This window comes from Puma concolor, chromosome D3 (assembly GCF_028749965.1).
Source record: "Puma concolor isolate L17-30 chromosome D3, mPumCon1.1.hap2, whole genome shotgun sequence".
NCBI lineage: Eukaryota > Metazoa > Chordata > Mammalia > Carnivora > Felidae > Puma > Puma concolor.
In genome coordinates, this window is record NC_141678.1 from 15,732,220 (window position 1) to 15,755,854 (window position 23,635).

The following is a 23,635-nucleotide window of genomic DNA, read 5'->3' on the forward strand; positions in this document are numbered from 1 at the left end:
TCCATGGTGCTCCTTGGCATGTAGAGGCATCACCCTAATCTCTGCCTCCACTGTCACATGGCGTTCACCTTGTGTGTCCTCGGTCTTCTCTACGTTCAAATTGTTCAAATTCCCTTGCGCTTACAAGGATGCCAGTCGTGGGTTTAGGGCCCACCCTAATCCAGTATGACCTCACCATACCTTGATTATGTCCGCAAAGACTCTTATTCCAAATAAGGTCACATTCACAGGCACTGAGGTTTAGGACCTGAACACTTCTTTTGAAGGGTGCACAATTCTACCCATACAGGTAGGAAGCAAGCTAGAGCATGTACTGAACAGGAAATTGTGGGCTACTTGGAAATCCATGGGAATACCTGGCCTGGGAGCGTTTTCCTACCTGGGTTGGAGGTTTGAGAAGTCTTAAGTGGGTGTTAAATGAAGCAAGGTCAGGGCACCTGGTTGGCTAAGTCGGTTAAGCATCTGACTTCGGATCGAGTCGTGATCTCACGGTTCGTGGGTTGGAACCCTGCATCGGGCTCTGTGCTGACAGATGGGAGTCTGGAGCCTGCTTTAGATTCTGTGTCTCCTTCTTTCTCCCTGCCCCACCTCCACTTGTGCTCTGGTCTCTCTCTCTCTCTCTCTCTCTCTCTCTCTCTCTCAATCAAAAATAAATAAATAAACATTACAAATATATATTTAAATAAAACAAGGCCTCCCCGCAGAGGCTAGAGAAGTTAAAATCTTCCAGATGGCTTGGGAACCCCAGTTGTCTGCAGGGCTTACAGATACACCCCCAGGTTGTTCTGCTGAACGCACACATGCGGCCTCTTTCAATGAAAAAGCATCAAGACTGTGCGACAGAGTGCTGAAGTCAGTCGCTGAATTCTCAGCCCTAAAACTGGGTTAGTCTCCGGCAATCTCCACCACTAACAAAGTGCCAAATCCCCAGAGCTTCAGTTTCTACCTTTGTAAAACAGGATTAATAATTCCGTAATTCCGACCTGTCCTGCAGCAGCCCTGCCCGCTGTGACATGAAGCATGAATAAATGGAAAGCATTAGTCACGGAGGGAGCTTGGGCCACATCCTAGAATCCAGTGGGGGAAATTCACTAAGAATACTCCTGGAGGCGAGTCTACTTCCCCCACGACCGCACCTGTTATACCAAAGCAAAGAAAGAAAGAGCAAGAGAGGGTCATAAACACCGCATTTTTTCGTCCTCATTTACAAAGGTCCACGTTCACCGCCCCCCTTCCGGGTGCGGTCTGGAGGATAAGGTAGGAATGGGCCGTGGGACCACAGGGCTCCCAAGGGTCAATGTAGCAAGCGGTAATCCTTCTTGAACAGAATGAAATACAGGGTCCTCACAGGTGGTGCAAATACACATTATCCAGTGATATTTCGTCCTGGCAGCAATTAGTCAATGGGTTGCCAGCTATCGGGTGTCAGGGGAGCCCCCACTTTTACTTTTGCCCTGGGCCCCATAATTTGTAAATCCGGTGCTGGCATTTCAGTAAAAATACCCAGAAGGAGTTCTTTGGGTGCTAGACGCAACACAGAAAAGTATATTAAAGATATTCAGAAAACAATGACTTTTCCAATAGGTTTTTAATGCCAAACATATGTACTCCTCACTGAAATTCGAGTGCATAGCAGATTCTGAGATTTCACTTCAACTACCCCAGCTGGCATCCGACACATTCCAAAATGTTGCCTCCACTGGATACGTCTATTTTTAATCCCTTCAGATGCCTTTCTTTTTTGGCAAATTGGGAGGAAGAGAGTGCCTGTCGCTCCACGTCTTTCCGTTCATATTTTGCATAAATCAACCAGGAATTAAGAATTAAACAATCACTTCATATCTCAGTTGTCAAATATTTCACTGTTGGGAGACGTATTTGCATATCTGAAAACATGTCGGCCTCTCGGTGTGTTCGGGCTGTGGAGAATAGAAAGAAAACTCTTTGGGATACCGACGAGCACAACAGCCAGAAAGAGATTTGGGGCAAGGTGGTCAAAGAAGGTGGTAGGTCCACGTAACAAGATGAGGGGGACGCCCTGACCTCCCTGGTTATTGCCGTCCACACTGACCTACATCAGGTTCCCCAGGAGCAGACCCAGAACAGGAGTTTGGATAGAGGCGGTTTACTTGGGGGGCCATCCAAGCAGTACCTCAAGGGGGTGGGGAAGCGAAACAGGGAAAGGGAAGAAGCCAACACTGGGTCATCCATGAACAGGCATCTACCACAGGCAAGTCAGTCCTGAAGGAGACCTCTGGGGAATATAGAGCACACTCCAGAGATGTCCTACCTACCTGAGGGGCGAGCGGGTGAGGTATTAACCACAAACTCCTGCTCATCACCCCTTTCCATCGACTCCTGTGGGTTTTAACTTCTTGCACATCCAAGGCTGCTCGGTTCAGAGAGAAAACCGACCTCTGGCCCTGTGGTGCGCACTGAGGCACCCCAGGGTGCCACAGAAAATCCATAGCAGAGGATAGGGATATCTTAAATATTTGAGGGAAACGATGTAACATCTATCCAACACTGTATGAGCTAATTTGAGGTAACTCCGTGGTATGGGTAGTTTGGGGACCTCCTCCCTCCCTCAAATTCATATGTTAAAGTCTTAACCCCTAGTAGCTCAGAATGTGACTTTATTTAGTTGAATCCCTGTAGTGCTGGGGAGCTCACTCACTCCTTATGGAACATACCCCTTCATAAACAGAAAAGGGAAACAGCATGTCTCAAGCCTGTATGGGGTACTAGGCTCTATACATTGCATTATTGCACTTAGTGATCCCAACTGTATGAGGTGGGCATAACCATCACTATTTATATATGCGGTGAAGCTGAGGCTAGGAGAGGTAAAATCCCTTGACCAGGATCTCATCACCAGTCCATGGCAGAGCCGAGATTTGAACACACGTCTTTTCAATTCCAGAGCCATTTCTACTTCCAGGTGTCACATAGCTCTGACAGGTGGCCATTAACACCAAAAGAAAGGAGAGCTGACCCTTAACTGAGCACTTCCTTTCTGCTAGGCATGGTGCTTCACATGGACAATCCATTTGGTTTTCATCACAGATTACCTCTGAGGCTGCTCAATGCCCAAATCAGTCCGGCTCTAGAGTTTATGCCTCTTAAAATGGTTCTCTGATGTGTATTTCCTCATATTGAGCCCAAACCTCTTCCTACTCTTTGGACTCAGACAGAACTTGTTGAGTCCTTCTCCAGCGAGCCTGCCCCTCCAAGCTGGATGAACATTTTCCATCCCATTTTGCTTTCTCATCCCATCTCATCCCCAGCCCATCTACTGAATACAATTCAGTTTATCTGCATCTTTGTTTCCGTTTTTATGTTTATGTATGCATTTTTGAGAGAGAGAGAGAGAGAGATCATGAGCGGGAAAGGGGAAGAGGGAGAGGGAAACAGAGAATCCCAAGCAGGCTCCACACTGTCAGTGCAGAGCCCGACGTAGGGCTCAGTCTCATGAACCTAGAGATATGACCTGAGCCCCAATCAGGAGTCGGCCGCTGAACTGACTGAGCCACCGAGGCATCCCTAGTTTGTCTGCATCTTTCTGAAAGCACTTTCAGATTGCTTAATGCTGCCCACAACGGAAGCAGGAAGACCAAAAGTTCCCGTGAAAGGGAAGGTCAGACTCAGTCTTCCTACAATGGCCAGAAAATAATGACTTCCAAGTATCAGCATCTAGAGCTGTGGGGCGGGGCACTGTGTATTGAATAGAGGGTCATCTGGCAGAGGACTCCTTCTAAAGAGAAGCTGAGGTAGGGGCGCTTGGGTGGCTCAGCCGGTTAAGCGTCCAACTCGGCTCAGGTCATGATCTCGAGGTTTGTGAGTTCGAGCCCCGCGTCAGGCTCTGTGCTGACAGCTCAGACCCTGGAGCCTGCCTCAGATTCTGTGTCTCCCTCTCTCTCTGCCCCTCCCCCACTCACACACTCTCTCTCCTTCAAAAATAAATAAACATTAAAAAATTTTTTTAAAAAGAGAGAAACTGAGGTCATTATCGTGTGACATCATAACCTGCACAAGCTCAAGGTTTAGAGATAAAACATGAATTAGATTGATTTCACGTGAAATAATGCCAAGGATAAAGCATGCAAATCAGAAATTGTGCAATAAATCTTCTGCAAGCTGAGAACCTACCCCATGGGGTTATTGGAAGAATTAAATAAATTAATGTATGGAAAGTGCTTAGCGGAGCACCTGGCACCAGGCGAATTATCGATAAATATTAGTATGAATACCAGCTGTGAAATGAACACTACATGTAAAAATGAGTAATTCTTTCTGGGGATGGGATGTCAGGAAATAATCATAATAGTTGCCACTTGACTAGGATTCCTCACATGCTCAGCCTTTATATACATTATCTGTTTTAATCCTTGGCAATCTGTACAAAAGTGATTCTTCCCATTTTAAAGATATGGAAGCCAAGGATCAGCAGAGTTTAGGGATCGTATCCTGGGTCATGCAGCTAAGTGGTTAAGAGCTTGGGTTTTAGACTCAAACAAGTCTCGCTTTTGAATTCCAGCTCAGCCACTTTGTGTGACCTGAAGCATGTCATTCAAGTTCTCTGAGCCTCAGCTTCCTAGTCCATTAAATAAGGTAATAAAATACTTTCCTTAAAGATGTGCTGCAGACAATGAGCCAATATATGTAAAACAGAGCAATGTCTAGCACATTCCAAACACTCCTTAGATGTATACATGTGTGTGTGCGTGTATGTATATATGTGGGGGCTTTGAAGTATGAGTAGGAGTGAGTCAGGTGGAAAGAGGAAGGAAATATGCTTCTCAAGGTAAAGTAACTGTGGGGCTAAAGACACACTGAGGTACCCAACCCAAGGCACAAGAAATCACTAGTGGGTTACTGGCAGGACAGAGCAGAGTTTAGAAGGAAGGAGTCTCTTGTAGTTAGACGGAGAGAAAGGGTTAAGGTCCTCAGACCTAAGAGGAGAAACCAGAGTTGGGAGAATGGGGCTCCCTGGCCAGTCTCCAGCTCCCAGCCGTCTTCCCTGCAACTCCTGAGTTCGCGACCCCGCCCCCACCAATCCCAACCAATGAGGAAGTCCTCCACGGCGTCTCGTTGCCAGGCAACCGAGTTGGCCCCGGCCTTGCAGTTAGCCGATTTTCTCTCCCTAGCGTTGGGAACCTGAGTCTCACACTGGGGCCGCCTTAAGATAGGGATCCGGGGGCCCCCCTGTGGGCTCCCTTCAGACTTTATCAGTGGAGTTTTATTTTTTTTACTTCGTATTTTATTTTCGTTTATAAGAGAGAAAGATATCCCCTTCCAAAGAGAGGGAACGCTCATGAAAGTTTGTGACTTTCTAAGAAGTGAATAATTCCAAGCTTGCCTGATTCTACCCAGTCTGGACCTCCTTATCCTGTTTATGGGAAACCCAGATGACCTGCCTCCTTACTCCTGGATCAGAAGCCTCTTTGGAGTCTGTGTAATTGGCATTGGAAATCAGGGAGAAATTGCTGGAGCCTCTCACACCAGTGGCTGCTGAAGTAGAAGATTCGGGGGGGGGGGACCTCTCTTTAGGGGGCACAGGCCACACCTGAGGGATTTCCAAGATGACCAAAATACCAGCCACCAAGAAGGTGCAAAGCGTCCCCAACGCAGGGGCCCTCTGGCCCTTTTATGCCTCAGAACATCTAATACAGGTAGGTCTCCCCTCTCTGCCAAAACCAATCATGTTTTCAAGACCAAGTGATATAGGAATTAGCCTTCAGGCCAACAAGAGACAGGGGAAGAGAGGAGTCATGGTGTAATTAAATTGTCGAGACACATCCCTGTTGCTATCAATGGTTGGTTTCTCGTAAAGAATGAAAACGCCAGCTAGAACACTGAGCTGGGCCATCCTATTAGCCAGTAATTCCAAAATGATAGAATAAATCAGCAGTGACACTGTAGAACATCAGAAAAAAATTAAGATGAATTGTAGGTTTGCCATTGCAGAAATTATTTTCAGAGATCCACTGGGCTCGGGGTACGTGCACATCCTCTCTCTTATGGAAAGAATGCGAAGTCAAACTTTCGGTTTTGAAGCTTGACTTTGCTACTCGCAAACTGTTGACATAAGATAAGTTGCTTAGCATCCCTGAGCCTTTATTTCCTCGTGTCTGCAAAGTGACAACAGGAATTTCAACTAGGCAGAAACAGTGTTAAGACTAAGGAGATGTGGAAATTGGTTAACATGATCCAAACACTTGATAATGTGTTTATGTGACATGAAATACTGCTGTTGATTTGAAAAAAAATCATGAATATGTATGTAATGGCCACAGTCAAGTGTTTCTGTTTTCAAAGGATCATAACTGGGTAGGCCAGTTCTGTCTTTGGTAACTGTGTCTTTGTTATTGTATCTGCAAACCTGTATATCACCACTGATTGACTGAGATAGGTGAACAGTGGGAGAGGGGGTCACAGGCAACCCCAGCCCACTGTGGGGTATCTTATGGCTCAGAACCCTGCCCCAGGAAGGAGGGCCTGGGGAGAAGTCAGTGCACAAAGGAGAGCTTAAAACTCACCCATGGTTATGTGGTGGCCCAAAGTGCTCCTGAGCTCCTACCTTCCAAGAATTACCACATCTGTATGCACCCCCCATTGTTCTGCTCTCTCAGTGAGCTCACTCTGAAAGATGCAGTTCTCATCTATCTCCTTTCATCTCAAAAGGCTACACAGAAGTCCCATCCAGAGCAGTCTTCTCGGGGACTGAACTTCCTTAGCAGGGGCCGGGAGAGGGGGTGAGGAGAATGAGTGAGGTGGACTTTTCAGAAGTAGAGGGGGTGTGGGCAGTGGACCCAAACAGCCTGGGTTTGAGCCCTGGATCTGCCTCTTAGCAGCCCTGTGGACCCTGGGCAACTTGCAGAACATCTCTGCTTCAGTGTTACCATCTGTCAGAGGCGGGTATGGTTATGCCTTCTCATGAGATCGCTGGTGAGCATTAAATGATCTATCTGAAGCTCCTAGAACAGTTCTTGACACACAGTGAACACTCCTTAGAACTTAGTTATATTGTTATTTCATTCATTTGGCAAACATTTATTGAACCTGTTATGTGCTAACCACCTGCTCTTGTAACAAATGGGACTTGCCTTTAAAAATTTCATAATCTATAGTGTGTATGTTTGGGATGGAAAGTGGAAGATAAGAAACAGATAATTGTAATGCAAAGTGAAAAGCATCATTGGGTGTTGTGAGAATGCAGAGGACAGCTAACTCGGACGTGTGTGTGTGTGTGTGTGTGTGTGTGTGCGCGCGCACGTGTGTGTCAGATTTGCGGAGGGAAGAACCCATGTATCCAAGTAAATGCAGTAGAGGTTTCCATCTTGGGACAGAGAGATGAGAAAAGTAGAGGGAGGTACAGAGGTTGGAATGACCATGTCTTGGAAGAGGGTTGGTGGAACCAGGAAGGTCAAGAAAAGGGAAGAAGGTTTCCAGGGAACTGTTGGGTAAACTAAGACTTTAGGCACAAAAGCTTCATTGAAATCCCGCTGCCCCTGCCCCACTTTCTAGGAAATAATGAAGACTCTAGGGTGTCACTGGCTCACATCTGAATTATCATACTTGTAGAAATTGCAACATTTTAGAGCTACCGTAAAGCATTGGTTACCCTAAGTGAGGTTAACTAGAATGTGCCAAGCCACAAAGAAAATATGTACAAATTGGGATCAACTTATGGTGCCAAACCCAATCAAACCAATAATAATTGCAGTGACGTTAATAACAATGGTAATAGTCAGCACGTCTTGAGTATTTATCATGTGCCAGGTCCTAAGCTAGATCTTTCAGAACCATCTACAACACATCAGGGTGAACTGTTACCTCCTCACAAGATAGATGGCAACGTGGAAGCCCAGGGAAAATAGGTCCCTTATCCAAGGACACTGGCCAGCAGGGAACAGATTTGAACTTGGATCTTTCTCCAGGGTTCCAGCGCTCCCCGCCTCCCCACGCTAATCAGGCAGTGATAGAGGTTAGCATACACCACAAGGGTATACAAAATGAAGGTGTAAGTGTGGCCCCTGGCTTCAGATAACTTTCGGGTTTATTTGGGGGGCAGAGGGTGACATATAGACAAAGAATAACAAATGCCAGGCAGCCAGGTAAGTGTCTAATGAGGAGTGATTGAGGAAGGATCTGGTTTCTCAGAGGAGAAGGATGAGGCCACACTGGGCTGCATGGTAGTACGTAATACCACTGACTACGGGTCCACCATGCTCTAGTGTAATGACATGCAGAGACCTCCCCCCCGAAAAGGGTCCCGAAGCCCTCCGAAGCTAGGTATTTTCCTTCTCACAGAATGGAAGTTGCTATGTCATAACTAATGTTACAGTGACACCCTGCCTCGCCCAGTGTCTTCCTGTAGTTTTAAAAAATATGAATAATATATGCAAATCCTCTGCTTGAATGGCTTTTGTTGAGGAAACCTTGTAGCTCGCCCTTATGTGGGGCTCCCTAATCTTTTAGGGAGTTCCTTGTCCCTTTGTTTTTCAAGGAAGCAGAAGAGAAGTTTAATGGGATTAGCCATGGGAAGGGAGGGAGCAGGGCATGTGCAGATTACCGTGGACATACATTTTCTTCCCTGAAAGGGAGCTAAAAGAAGAAGGGCACTTAGCACGCACCCCTCCACGTTGCAGAATGGAAATGCAGAAATGGCATTTTGGCAAAAACGATTAAGTTGTGGAATCCTTTAGACAAGCTCTGTCTCTTGGTGCCTGAAGTGTCTACCTCGCTGAGATTAAACACCCAGCGGGAAAAGAAGGATCCCTAATTTGGGCAGATCCTGAAACAGCCAGTAATCATCCTGGGCACTCTACTCCTATCATAGCTTAGTGACTTAAAGAGACGTTTCTTCAGCAAACAACATGAGCTCAAACCCCGACTTTGCCACTTACCAGTTGTGTGGCCTTGAACAAATCAGTTTTCTGAGCCTCGGTTTCACGGGGATGTCGCATTTTATCTAATCTAAGACGCCTTCCATTTCAAGAGGTGTCGTAATTTTGTTTTGTGCCACTAAGAAAGAAAACTCTACTGATTAAACTATAACCTACTTTCCATTATAAGATGTGCCCCAGTTTCAGAGTTGCTAAAATGTGAAAATAAAATGTGCATCTCAGAATAGATGAAACAGCTAAAAATGCTCCCCTGTCATAGGGTGTTGTGGGGATTAGATGAGCTCATGTGGGCAAAGCTCTTAGAACAGGGCCTGGCACAGAGTAAATACCATGAAATGTTAGCCATGATGGCTTTTGTTTCGTCCCATCCTCTATCGGCTCTAGGATAGAGGGGTTGTTATTAACCCCCTTTTGCACCTGGGTAGACTGAGGCTGGAAGAGCCCCAGGGTCTGGTTCTCTGCTGAGAAGGGAGAAGGGGGCAAATGAAGCAGAATCCCAGGTATAGAGAGTATTGCTTGGCCCAAGCTTGGCCCAAGCATCTCTGCCCGCCCCTCCACTCCCTACCGTCCTACCTCCGCCTCCGCACCCCCCCCCCCCAACCCCTGTGATGAGAACAGAAATGCCCAGAGAAGGTCTCAGGAGTCCAGCCCAGGGTACACCCGGGCGGGCTGCCTGGAATCAGAAAAGGAGAACTAACATGTTTTAGAAGGAGATCCCCCAACAAGAGAAACCTGGACTTTCCACAGAAGACGTTTCCAGCTGCAAACATGAAATGATTTTCCCCCTTGTCCAGACGGGGGGGCACTGGCCTGTAGAGGTAAGCAACGACTCATCACCCCTCTTTGTTGGAAGTGGGCTCAGCGCTGGGTGATTTCTCTGGCCTCTAATCACAGAGACCACGCCCCCTGCCCTGAATCACTGATTGCGATGGAAAAAACAAAACAAAACAGAAAACAAAACAAAAAACAAAAAACAAAACCAAAATAGAATAAAAGCTCTCATGACCACTTGAGATTCAATTCTGAAGAATCCCACCAGCTGCGCCTTCATTTTTATACGACTCATGACTTCTGGCTCCATTGTTATATGCAGGAGACGGTTGCAGAATTCAAGTTGCTTTGTTGTGTTGTTTTTCTTTCTGCCCCAATGCCGATGCTACAGACTGGTAATGCCTGCCTTGGTGAATCTTGCTGTGTCTAATTGCAGGTCAATGTGACAGTGAGTTCCCCTCCAGGATAAATTGTGGGGAAGGTGCGTGTTCATTACCTCCTGACACAGGAAGAGCGATAGGCACTTTCTTTGTGCTGGACAAAATGAAGCAAGCTCTTTGTCTCAGCTGCAAAGAGGCAACTGCTCAGTGTGGGGAAGGGGTGGGGAGGGCGGAAGAAACACAGCAAAGAGTCTAGTTGATGTGATATTAGCTTAGTGACTAGGTAGGAGCTCTGCCTTGGAGGTCATACAAAGGTGCGCTCAAATCCCCTCTCTGACAGTCTCAAGTAGGAGGTTCTGTGAAATGGGCTGAATTATAATAGGGTCTACTGCATCGATGTTTTGGCAGGTTCAAATAAAATAATGCATGTGAAATACTGAGCACGATATCAGGACACCGTTAGCCCTCCCCCGACCCTGATGGCGGTAGTTATTACCAGTGCCCCTCTCTGTCCTCCGACTGGACGGGAGTGCCACCATCACCACTTTGAAGACGCGGCCAGCCCAGATATGAAGTCTGGAGGAAGCTGACAAGTCACGCACTGGGGCCATCATTAGTGAGGCTAAGTGCCAGCTTAAGGGTAGAAGGGAAGAAGTGGGTCTAGGGATGATTTTTAGAACTGGCATGAGAGTATATCTGCATGAAGGATGAGGTGCCCTGCAGGAGAAAATTTGTTCTGGTGGCAGAAATGCACGACCCAGTTAAAAACCCTGGTTGTAGAAAAGGAGGTGTCTCTATAGTTTGCATTTCTTGGATTTAACTCTCAGCCCAAGCCCATTACTCATGTTTGAATCCGATGGAGAACCAGAAAGAAGTGAGAAAAAAAAAAAAAAAAAAAAAAAGAGGAAAACTCTATGTATCAATTAGGATCATTTTGGGCTACAAGAGAAAAACTGAAAAGCAGTGACAAAAACAAATATGAATTTATTTTTCTCATGTAAGAAATCTGGAGGTGAATGCCTACTAGTATTGGTTCAGAAGCTTGCTAATTAATGTAGGAACTGGCAGGTCTTTTCCCCTCATGGTCATAGAATTCCTACCCCAGCAGAAAGAGGTAAAAGTGGAGATTGTGGGTTACTACCTTTGTCCCTTTTATGAGGCAAATGAAGGCTTTCCAAGAACTTTCCTATTTTCCTCTTATGCTCCATTTGCCAGAACAGTGTCGCCTGCCTTTTCTAACTGGAAGAATGGCTGGGAGGGGTGCCTAGGTGGCTCAGTTGGTTAAGCATCTGACTTCAGCTCAGGTCACGATCTCAGGGTTTGAGCCCCCGCTCGGAGCTTGGAGCCTGCTTTGGATTCTGTGTCTCCTTCTCTCTCTGCCCCTCCCCTACTCTCACTCTGTCTCTCTCAAAGGCAAATAAACATTAAAAAAAATTTTTTTAAGTGAATAAACATTTAAAAATTAAAAAAGAATGGCTGGGAAAGTGTGTATCTAACAGCATGGAAAGCAGGGGCAAAGGAGAGATGAAAGAATGGGAAATAGGTATCGGTTGGAGTAATCAGCAGTGCCTGTGAATCACAAATGATTTCCCAAAAACTCAGATACTGGTGGACCCAAGCAACCCAGTGACTGTGAGGCTCTGGGGGCAGGGGAAGGGTAGAGGCCCTCAACGGAAGAATTCGTTCCTTCAAGGAGTATTTGTATATGCCAACCATGATGCTAGGTGTTGGGAATACAGAAGTGAAAAGAGGCAATCCTATGGGACACGCTTCTGGAAACTCTGAAAAAACATGTACTTACAAGAATAACAGGAAGAGAGAGAGAGTTGGCACAGCAGAACCTGTGCCATTGTTATTACTGTGACTCCCATCTGGTTCGCTGTTTGAGGGAGGGGAGCTTGAGGAAACTCCAGTTAGACAGGTCTTTACACGTCTGTGGAAGGAGCCCTGTCCTCAACCCCCTATCAACATCCCCACCCCCCCAACCCCCCACCCACCCACTGCAGCCTCCAGATACTCAGCTGTGAGCTGTTAAATTCAGAAGCTGCTGCAGAACCCATGCAGGGTTTGGTGGTAAGTAAGCACCTACATGAAATCTGACAGAAGCCAAGTAAACCTTTCTTGGACTGAATAAACCAACATATTTCTCTCAGAGATCTTTCTGACAGCTACATTCAAAATCATAATGGGTGGTAATGGGATACCTTCTATCCTGAGATGGTGGCATTTTTCCCTTCTAAATTCCTGTTTTCAAACTCTGCTCAGAAAATTTCTTGTAGGGCTCAATTTCGATCGAATGTATTTCTGCTTAAATTGGAATTTATGCAATCGCTAGTTTTATTTAATAACTCGAGAATTAGTCATGTCTGGCGATCGGCTTGCATGTCCAGAAGTGCCTCGGGGTTTCTGGGTATCACAAAATGAGAAGATTATCCTGCTGGGATGGTTTCTGGGGTGGGTTCAGCATTGTCAGCGGCTTGAAGAGGTTCATGGTATCTCAGTGGTAGAAAAGACAGAATAATGTCCCACAGTAGCCTGGTTACATGGGCAGGGTCACCTTCCGGGGTGTATATTTAACACCTACCATGACAGATGCTTAGGGGGTCAGACCTGGGGACTTCTCTCAAGGAGCTCACAATTCCACTGGAGAACGAATTCATAAACATCGTGAATCAAGACAGCAAATAAAAAGTACCAAAAAGAGGGGTACCTGGGTGGCTCAGTCGGTTAAGCATCCAACTTCGGCTCAGGTCATGATATCATGGTTTGTGGGTCTGAACCCCATATCAGGCTCTGTGCTGACAGCTTGGAGCCTGGAGCCTGCTGCAGATTCTGTGTCTCCCTCTCTCTCTGCTCCTCCCCAGCTCGCACTCTCTCTTTCTCTCTCTCTCTCAAAAATAAACACTAAAAAAAAAATTTGTTTTAAAAATTAAAAAAAAAAAAGAAGTACCAAAAAGAAAAGCAAAAAATATATAGGAGCTTGGAGATAGAAACAAATTCTATCATGGGAAGAAATGCACAGAGAAGCTATCTGGTCTGAATCCTCAACATTGGCTGGAAAGAGGTTGAGTAATACGAGACACTAAACCAAAGCTACAATTTTTCTTCTTTTTAATTTATTTAAAAAAATGTTTTTAAGTTTATTAATTTTGAGAGAGAGACAGCACAAATGGGGGAGGGGCAGAGATAGAGAGGGAGAGAGAGAATCCCAAGCAGGCTCTGTGCTGCCACTGCAGAGCCTGATGCAGGGCTTGAACTCACAAAACTTGAGATCATGACCTGAGCCAAAACCAAGAGTTGGACACTTAACCGATGGAGCCATCCAGGCGCCCCTAGAATTTATTTTCTAATAAGGGTGGAAGCAAGACAGAGTACTACTATGCTTCCCCAAGGAGCATGTTCTTTCTGGAACCCTGTATGATGAAATGCTCTCCCTCAGAGCTCCAGTAAGCAAACCGTTGCATACTCTCCTTCTTCATACATAAAGTTACTGAAGTTTCTATCCCAGGGCAGTTGTCAAATTAGAGAAGATTTTGCTCCATGAATTTTCGCTAAAGCTTTCAATAACCAGAAAGGTCCAATGTGTTGTTTCTTTCAAGGCTTTGAACTTCAGCAGAGCAGGGTTTCTCCATCTTGGCACTGTTGACATTTGGGGCCGATGAGCTGTCCTGTGCATTGGAGAATGTTGAGTAGCATCCCTGGCCTCTGTCCCTTCGATGTCAGTAGCAACCCCTTCCCCAAGTTGTGACAACCAAACCTGTGCCCAGGTCTTGCCGCATGTCCCCTAAGGGGCAAGATTATCCCCGGTAGAGAGCCATGGCAGTGGAAGACTACTACAGTCCTGAACATCTTTCCCCAGCTGAATGCTTCTCTGATGATGCAACATTCCCCATTTAAATAAGTGATGCCATTGTGTACCAGTTGTTCAGGCAGAAACCCAAGCCTCCTCTTTGACCCCTCCCTCCATCATCCCTTATGTCCAACCAGCTGCCTTAGGGCAGGTGTTCTTCCCTCATTACCTTCAATTTGACCTTCTTCCAACCCATTCTCTTTCAATGCAAGTATGATATTGCCACTCCACTCGATAGAACAATCAAGTGGCCCTCCAATGCGCTTAAAATGAAGATTAATATCTATAATGGCGCTTAAAAGGTTCTGCAGGATCAGGTCCCTGCCAACTTTCCCTTCCTCAACTCTCATTATGTGGCCCCTACTCAGAAGCCAAACTGGTTTTTGAATATACCACCTCCTTCATCTTCTTCCTCCTTCTAAAATGTCCCCTACCCTTTCCCCCCCGGTTTTCCATGACAAGATGTTTCCAGAGCTCTGGACAGTGGTGGGACGGGCATGGCTGGCTTCTGATCCCAGCTCTTCCCACTACCTGGTCAAATCACTTAACCTCTCTGGTTTCTTCACATTCATCTACAGAACCAGGAAATCTAACCTCCCAGTTTTAGGTCTCCCTCCTTCCATGGGACTCTAGGGAGCAAATAATGGCTACCACTTACTGAGCATTTGAAGTGCATCAGGGTCTTAGCATAAGTTATTAAAATAATCCCTCATGTCATGGGCAGATGCCATCATTACCCTTATTTGTAAAGAGAAGGAAACTGAGGTGTGGAAAGGTTTTGTAATTTGCTCCAAGACACCCAGAAAAGTAGTTGGTGTCATTAGGATTTGAATTCAGGACTGATTAACTGGAGAGACCCTGTGCCCTTAAGATAAGCCTGTTGACTGCAGTAACAATGAGCAGTAAGTAAACAAAAATCTCTCCAAAAGGGGCATCTGTTGGTTCTTTTTTATAAAGAGTATATTCAGAAGTATCTGACAGAAAAAAAGGAAAGTGACAATTTTAGCTGTAGGCAATGCAAACAAGAATGTGACTGTGCCCGTGACCACAGACAAGGACATTTGCATTTTCTTGAGCTCTTGCTAAAATATGCTAGTGAGCTTTTCTGGAAGAGAAACACAGCGAAGGATGGAGTCGGGGCGGTGGGGGGGGGGGGGGATCCCTGTATGTGGCTGAGGCTCTTCTTTCTAAATAATGTTTATTTCGATGAAGATTTACAAGCCATTTCTAATTAAAGCCACATTTCTAAGAGAGGCATATTTTGATCCTGGGTCAATACACTTCCAAGACCTGCTAGAATGGACAACAGGCCCAGCTAATGAGGAATGAGGTTCTGGGTTGTAGGTGGCTGAGATGTTGATAATCGTAAACAGCTTAATTGGGTTGAATAATTTGGGCAAATATCTAGTTAAATGGATTCAGTCTGAATCCAAGCTCTGACCCACTGAATTTTTTATTTTCTACAAAAAAAAAAAAAATATTCTGCATCATAATTGCCTGTTTATTTGTTCAACCCCACCACGAGACTTGGAGCTTCGTGAGGGAAAGGACCATGCCTTGCTCACAATTCCATCCCCAGAGACTACTGCAATGCCTGACAACGGATAGAAGTTCAGTATTCTTTAGTGTCAAGATCAAGGATAATTCCAGGTACTGAGTACCTGGATTCCCTCAGGTAACTGTAAATCCATTTGGACAAGGGCCACAAATGTTTTAGTCCCTAGCATGTGTGTGTGCGCCTCACAAATACGGACACCATTCTAGGACTTGCTATGTGTGTGACCTTGGACAAGTTAAACTCTGGTGGCTCAGTTTCCTTTTCTCATGTGTGGAAATAAAAACAGTTCCTGTTTTGTAGGGTTGTTGGGAGCCTCAATGGGGTAATGCTCAGAAAAGCCCCCGGCTATGTCGTAAGCCCCATTTTTACTATGTAGTAAGTGCTCATTAAATGCTATCTTTTCATATTTCCACTTGGGGATCAAAGCCATTGGCTCCCAAATATCAAGGATTAAAACATTTAAATACTGACATTTCCAAAAACGATGACTCTCACGATGATCGTCTTCATGCATTCAGAAAAAGGCAGCCAAAAGAGTAACATGACTAAAATGTTGCATTTCCGAGGGCCCTTGAAGAAAATGCCCACAAGGCAATTAGCGCCTGACTGTTGCCTGTGTTGTTATTGCTTATTAGCTGATCCCATCTTCTACTAATCAAACTGCTTCTTCGATATTTTTAGACCTTTTACAAGAGGCCTTTCAAAACTCAGGAAGCAAAGCTTGTTGACAGGTACCAAGGAATTTGAGCTATTAATGTGGCATCTGCCTAGGGATGGAAATGGAATGGAAAAATGGCGGGCATGGGGAGCATTCTCTGCAGTAGGCAGCTTGGATGATTCTTTAGCCTTAACTAGCCCTCTTCACCTTTTCCCTCCATGCCTCAAACCAACAAATCACCCTCCTTGTCCCCCTTTTCTGCAGCGCCAGGGCTTGAGGTTTAAATTGTCTCAATAAAGGGCAATTCTTGACTTCCCCAGACAAACTCATATCTTAGCATGACTGACTTAGCACCTGGGCCATGAATTATCCAGGACTTAAAGCCTGCTGCTGCTCGCCTGCTCTGTGACCTTAGGCTATCTGCTTCACTTCTCTGATGCTACCTTTTCTTAAATGTGATCAAATCTTGTGAAGATTCAAGATATGTCCATAAAAACTGGGTCCAGAATAATAGCTGAGATTGATTAATACCATTCAACCTTTTGGTGCCTTCTGTACATCCCAACTGCCCCCATATTCTGTTGTGTGTAATGGCAACGTCAGTGTGTGTGTGCGTGTGTGCGTGTGTGTGTGTGTGTGTGTGTGTGTGTGTGTTTGATGATGTCATATTGAGAAAGAAATCTACCTCCTCATGAATCATTTTTTTTCAAGGTTGTCTTGGGGATAGCAAAATTGAAGTATGTTTTTGTATCCTCCATGGGGTTAAAAATGACATTGATGTTTTTTTAAAAAAATTTTTTTTTAACATTTTATTTATTTTTGAGACAGAGAGAGACAGAGCATGAACGGGGGAGGGGTAGAGAGAGATGGAGACACAGAATCGGAAGCAGGCTCCAGGCTCTGAGCCATCAGCCCAGAGCCCGAGCGGGGCTCGAACTCACGGACCGCAAGATCGTGACCTGAGCTGAAGTCGGACGCTCAACCGACTGAGCCAGCCAGGTGCCCCTGATGTTTTAAAATTAAACAAATGGCACATTATATAGTTGTGATGATAATAATAGAAATAATAACCAATAACCAATGATATTATTGGTTGAGTACTTCCTATGTGTCATGCTCCATGCCAAGTTCTGATGTGAATTATCCAATCCCATCCACTCAACAATGCTAAGAGGTGGGCACTACTTACCCCATTGTGCAGGTGAGCAAACTGAGGCTAAGAGAAGTTAAGTAACTTGGCCAGAGTCCCACGGCTAGTTAGTTGTCCATCTGCTATTGGAACCCAAGTCAGGTCAGACTGCCAAGCCCCTATTCTTTTTTTTTTTTTTTTTTTTTTTTTTTTAAATTTTTTTTTCAACGTTTATTTATTTTTGGGACAGAGAGAGACAGAGCATGAACGGGGGAGGGGCACAGAGAGAGGGAGACACAGAATCGGAAGCAGGCTCCAGGCTCTGAGCCATCAGCCCAGAGCCCGATGCGGGGCTCGAACTCACGGACTGCGAGATCGTGACCTGGCTGAAGTCGGACGCTTAACCGACTGCGCCACCCAGGCGCCCCGACCAAGCCCCTATTCTTAACCATTATGTATTACTTTGTAAAATAAGCCTGAGTTTTTCTGAGGGTGGATGGGTTGAGGGAAGATACATCCCCACTCTCAAAAGAAGAGCATTGAAGAAGGAAAACCACCTACGTGGAGGGGCTTTGGGGAAGTAGAAAAGATACTGACTGCATCTCACAGGCTTCTCACTTCTAGTTTGTCCTCATCGGGCAAGGTCAAAGTCCAGGGGGTGTTTCAAGGATACTCCAGTCACCCTAGAAGTCCTTGAAGTCAGCAACTAACATGCACTGTACTGAGCTCTCCCGTCTCCCCATCCCACTGCCAAAACCCTCACAAAGCCTCCGCCCCATCTTTTGTAATGCCAGCATTACGAGAGCAACCTGTCCATTGAATGACGCTTGGGATCTAATCAAAACACGAAGTTATTTTTGCACCTCCCACCCCTGCCCAACGATTTTCAGCAGGGGAAGCTTTTCTCCAGCCCCGGCATAAAGACGATGTATCCAGTGCCTTTTCCGCTTGCCCTTGGGAGGTAGCCAGCATCGTGGTCTCTCCAAGCCACAAGACACAGTCATGATTCAGAAATTAAAGGCATGGATTCTAGGTATTAATGTATTAAGCAACACGTCGACCTTCCTTCAAGGAGAAGAGTGTGCTTCCTCTCCTGCCTGTTAAGGATGGCTTAGGACGGCTTCCTGCAGGCCACCTGCCCCCAGGGAGGACAGTGTGAAGCATCCCCCTTCTTTTACCCACAGAGGCGCCCCTCTCCCCTTAGCATTCTGTGTTGGCTGGGAGGAAAAGTAGGCAGCATGGGAAAGATCTCACAGGTATTCTTCTAGGACCTAGCAGGTGTCTAAAGCTGGCTCTTTTCTCCTGTAGGCACTTCTGCTGGCTCTTTGGAAGTTCTTTACTGCAGCCTTCTAAATGATTCCAGCTCTCCACCCATGGTCTATTGGAGGCACTCCCCTCAGATTCCAGTTTACCAGTAGTCCGCTCCACCTGGACTCCTGACCCCGGAGTGTCCTGGGCTTCTGGTGGGAATTATTGTCAGCAGAACCCCAGGGTGATATTCCTGCCTGGGGTGTCCTACCTGGTGCTCAGGTTTCACGCACGCTTGACACACCATCAAAAACAAGCACCACTTGCTAATCCAGCCCCAGCCCCAGGAGCACTCCCTAGCCTGCCTCTGTCCTTGGGATTTTCCAGGAAAGGGCCAGGGACCAGCCCGCCAGTCCCCCAGCTGCAGGGAATCTACACTCTAAGCTCCTGAGCATTCCCACCAATTGCTCATTTGGGTTTGAAGTGAAAGATGAAGCATCCTCCTCCCTTTGGGGTCAGGATTCAAAGCATCCCAGCATGTGTTGTTGAAGAAATCCCTTCCAGAAATCCCTCTCTCCCTTTCCACTCTCTGCTTTTACATTCTCAAAGTGGATAAGGATCCAGGGACCCATTCTCCTCCAGCTACCTCAAAGATTCCTTCACGGTGGTCTCTCTCTCTTTCATTTGGAGTGTGATGCCCAAGGTATCTCAGCTCCCCGGCCTATACTACCCTACCTGTTAGTCCATCTTGCTATCCTGCCAGGTACTGAGGGTTCTTTGACAGGTAAGAAAAATGAGGAGGCTCAGACAACAAAAGGTGACTCGGGGGATGGAGAGGCTGAGACTCAAACCCAGGCCAGTCTTGCTCCAAAGCCCGTTTTGTCCTCTCCGCTGCAGGCCCAGAGCTGTTAATATCCATTGGGATGGGGACCCGGCTTCCTCCTCAAGTCTCCAAATTCAGTTCCAGACCACACTGCTACAGCCCATCCTCCTTGTCACCAAAGTCTTTCTGGGCTCATCAGAAGTTACAGGAGCTTCCTGGGGGAGAATGTCACATTGTCCACAGAAGTCACATCAAATGCAGCCGTCTCATGGTTACTCACAAAACAAAGTGTCCTCTTTCTTCCTTTTTGATATTAGAACATGGTCCTACTGCAAACTGACTTGAAAGGAAGCCAGACTCTATTGTTCCTTACTTGTCTGTGAAGGATGATAGCCACTTCTGGCACCTAAAGGACCCGAATTTAATCCAAGGTAGGGCCCTCAATGAAGGGGCGGGGATGGTGGTCAGAGGTCAGATACCCCCCGAAGCAGCCAGCCCCAATTCAGAGAAAATCAAAAACCGCCACTCCCCAGAAAGTAGTTATTTCTCTGCAAGTTTGGAAGCTGTGGGTCTCTGTCTCTCTCTACCCACCCCTGTCCTCTTCCCTCACTCTCTTCTTTGTATCGTAACACTGACACAATATTTGTTAGCTCTTTCCTATGCTTCCTTTTAGCTTTGTTAATTCTTATAACAATTTCATGTGTTTAAAAGAGAAAAAGAGGGGCGCCTGGGTGGCTCAGTTGGTTAAGCATCCGACTTCGGCTCAGGTCAAGATCTCGTGGTTCGTGAGTTCGAGCCCCGCGTGGGGCTCTGTGCTGACAATTAGGAGCCTGCTTGGGATTCTCTCTCCCCCTCTCTCTGGCCCTTCCCTCCCCACCTCAATTCATGTGTGCTCTCTCTTTCTCTCTCAAAATACATAAACTTAAAAAGGGGGTGGGGGGGGGGGAGAAAAGCCCTAGACAGCCTGGCCACTTGGACACCAGGGGAAGGCAGCATTTCAGACCAATTGCTAACCCATCCAAGCCTGCCAACTCACGGTTTCGTTAATGTTCTTTCGTCAGCCCTGGATTGCAGGGATTGTAATGGAACTTGTTCTGTAATTGTGTACTTTAGGTAAATAGATCGTTGGATAAGATTGATAACAGAGCGGCCCAGGTAATGTTTTAAACCGAAAGCAGAACAGTATGAGGGTGTCTCCAGCTGTAAATGACAGGACCACAATTCATGCTGTGTCGGTTAAGGGTGTGTAGGGCTTTTTCAGCATAAATCACCATTTTCTGAAGCTTGGCTTTTCTGCGTTAACAAAGAAAAAGGAGCTTTCTTTCCAGCTAGACACAGAGCACAGGGCTTCAGGCAAATAGGGGGTTTGTTTTGATAATGAACTTGATATCCAGTTATAACTCATTAATATAGACCACGCGATGTCATCGCAGCTAATTCCTTCATTTTACAAAGCCTGGATCTCAACAAAGCATATTACTGGCCCCAAATGAATTTTAAAAAATGAATAGATGACACAAAGGCCCAGCGGGTTCAAGGCAGAAATGGTACAGCCGTGTGGAAAGCGTGAATTTACCAGCGGGCTGTTGCTGCTGATTCAGTCAGGGTCACCAAGCACTCAGACATCGTCTTTGTTTTCACACAGAGGTAGATTTCAGGCCAACAGAACCCAAGCCAAAGAATTCCTTCTGTAGGTTCAGGAAGCAGAACAATCCAGACCAACAGATCCCCTAGTTCTGAGAAATTTTAAAGATGAGGAGCTATCACTTAGAACCACAGAGTCCTAGAGAAACCTCAAAGGGCATCTATCCAGTTGTCTATCTAAAGCAGGAGAAATGTGATTGTAACATTGCTGGCTCTGGAGTCTGCCTGATGTAGGATGAGCCCCACTCTGCTACTGCCCAGCTGTATGACTTGGGCAAATCACCTTTTGCTCCAAGCCTCAGTTTTGTTATTGGCAAAATGGGAATACAGGCAGTCCCTACATTTAGGATCCTGATAATTAGGTAGCCAGAGTATCCTGGTCTCCCTAGGAGAGGGCTGACCAGAGGTGGGTGCAGTACTTAGATGTGGTCTGATCTATATTATCTTCCTACTTGCTGATAAAAATGCTGAGTGGGTCCAGGCAGATACTCAGGGCTTATTAAAACACAACAGGGGTGCCTGGGTGGCTCAGTTGGTTAAGCGTCCGACTTCAGCTCAGGTCATGATCTCACAGCTCGTGAGTTCGAGCCCTGCATCAGGCTCTGTACTGATAGCTCAGAGTCTGGAGCCTGCTTTGGATTCTGTGTCTCCCTCTCTCTCTGCCCCTCCCTCACTCACACTCTTATGTGTGTGTCTCTCTCTTTAAAAAATAAATAAAACATTAAAAAAAAACAAAAAAAACCCAAGACAGATTAGGAACTTCTTTGCTTCAGGAAGCTTTCTCTGGCTGTCTCCCTTGTCTCCTCCCTCCCCAACTCCACAGTTATAGCTCCTATCTCACATCTGCTCATGAGCCTTGTGTCGCCACCAACAGAGAGGGTCACTGAAGCAGGGACCGCCATTAATGCTCTTTGAATTGACCGATTCATTCAACAACTATTTGCAGCACATCTGTTACGTGCCAGCCTCATGGAAGACAATAAATATTTGTTGAATAAATTACTTCAAGATCTGCCCCAAGGAGAAGACCTATTATCTCCTTGTACATCCGCTTGCTCTGAACAATACAAATCCTATTTTAAAATGTATTGCTCTTGGTATATATACATTTTTACGTTTCCACTCATTCTGGCCTTTAGCTTTTCTGGCAATATTCTAGAAGTCTGTCCACTTCTGGGAACGTGCCCTCCCTGCCATCTTTGGTGAAATTTCTTTGACTCTCTAGCTCACTGGTGCTTTATAGAAGACTAGGTTGCCTTAAACGCTGCCCCCTTGCTTGGTTATCAGAACTTTGCTTACTTACTCATTTCATTTCACTCCTATTCATTCTTTCTTTTTCATTTCTTTCAAAATTCATTTTCCGGAGTCCCCCCCACCCATCTAGCGCCGTGTTTCTTTCTAAAAGAGCCTTTGGCCACGAGTCCCTATGAACCTTTTCATCAGATTTTTTAGAACATCTCTCTCTAAAGTCTAGTGCAGAACATGACCAGAATTCTCTTCCTTCACAGTACAATATCACCCCCAAGATACATACACTGTGGTCAACTTTCCCCAAAGCTTCCTCCTTTGTTGGTTTCTGGTCCATTTTTCACTTTATTCCTGTGTCTGTCCAGAGATTAAATTCCTGGCAATGCAAATGGCAATTATATCAGATGCTTCACCGTGGGTTTGTAACAAAGGCCTGAAGAACTGGCCTCTCGCAGTTGCAATATCTTGCGTCAGGACCAATTTTGGAGTTTCTAGCATTCACCTGTGTGTTCTGAAGTCTTTCCCACTATTAAATTTTTTCCAAAATCGTTTTATTCTCACCCAAATACTTTAAAAGAAAACCACCTTTTATTGAAGTATAAGATACACATCTAGGATCCACTGCCAGGTGTGGGGGAAACTGGCACTTTCGAACAGTGAGGGCGGGAGTGACAATCTGTACATTTTTGGAGCATGGTTTTAAATACATTAAGATTCTTTATTTAGCCATTTCACTTTTAGGTACTGACCACACAAAAATGTTCCTATAAGTACTGTTCTCAAGAATAGCTACATGTAGGGGCACCTGGGTAGCTCAGTGGATTAAGTGGCCGACTCTTGATTTAGGCTCAGATCATGATCTCACAGGTTCGTGAGATCAAGCCCCACATCTGGCTCCATACTGTCAGCCTGGAGCCTTTTTTGGGATTCTCTGTCTCCCTCTTTTTCTGTCCCTCCCCGACTTGCACCCTCTCTCTCAAAAATAAATCAACAAATATTTAAAATGAAAAAATATGCATACAATCAAAATATGTATACAAAAAATATTTAAAATATGCATACATTCTTGAATATAGGTATATGCATATGTTCAAGAAATGTATATGTTCTTGAGTATACACACACATGTACACACACACACACACACACACACACACACAAAAGATGCTTATCATGGTTATATTTTGTCAGAAATATTTTGGTTGCCAGTGACAAAAAAACCTCCTCAAACTTGCACAAGCAAACAAGAAGGTGAAGAGGTATTAGAGATTCACATTACAGAAAACTCTAGAGAATATGGCTTTAGGGGATTTAGCAGGATCTGGGAGCTTACACAAGGTCGTCAGGAATCTGCCTCCTATACTCACTGGCCTCATTTCCATCCAGGCTGATTTTATTCTAATGCAAAAGCTCTCCA

The 23,635-nt window shown here is 45.7% G+C and overlaps 1 protein-coding gene across 1 annotated transcript in view; it reads left to right on the forward strand.

Annotated features, from left to right (window-relative positions):
- The first annotated feature begins 5,119 nt into the window (after positions 1-5,119).
- CCDC60 (coiled-coil domain containing 60) overlaps positions 5,120-23,635 on the forward strand; it is a 162,512-nt gene continuing 143,996 nt past the window's right edge. The window contains exon 1 of the mRNA XM_086681812.1: positions 5,120-5,672. Coding sequence (XP_086537938.1) covers positions 5,583-5,672 — 90 coding nt within the window. The 5' untranslated portion in view covers positions 5,120-5,582. The remainder of the gene's footprint in view (positions 5,673-23,635) is intronic.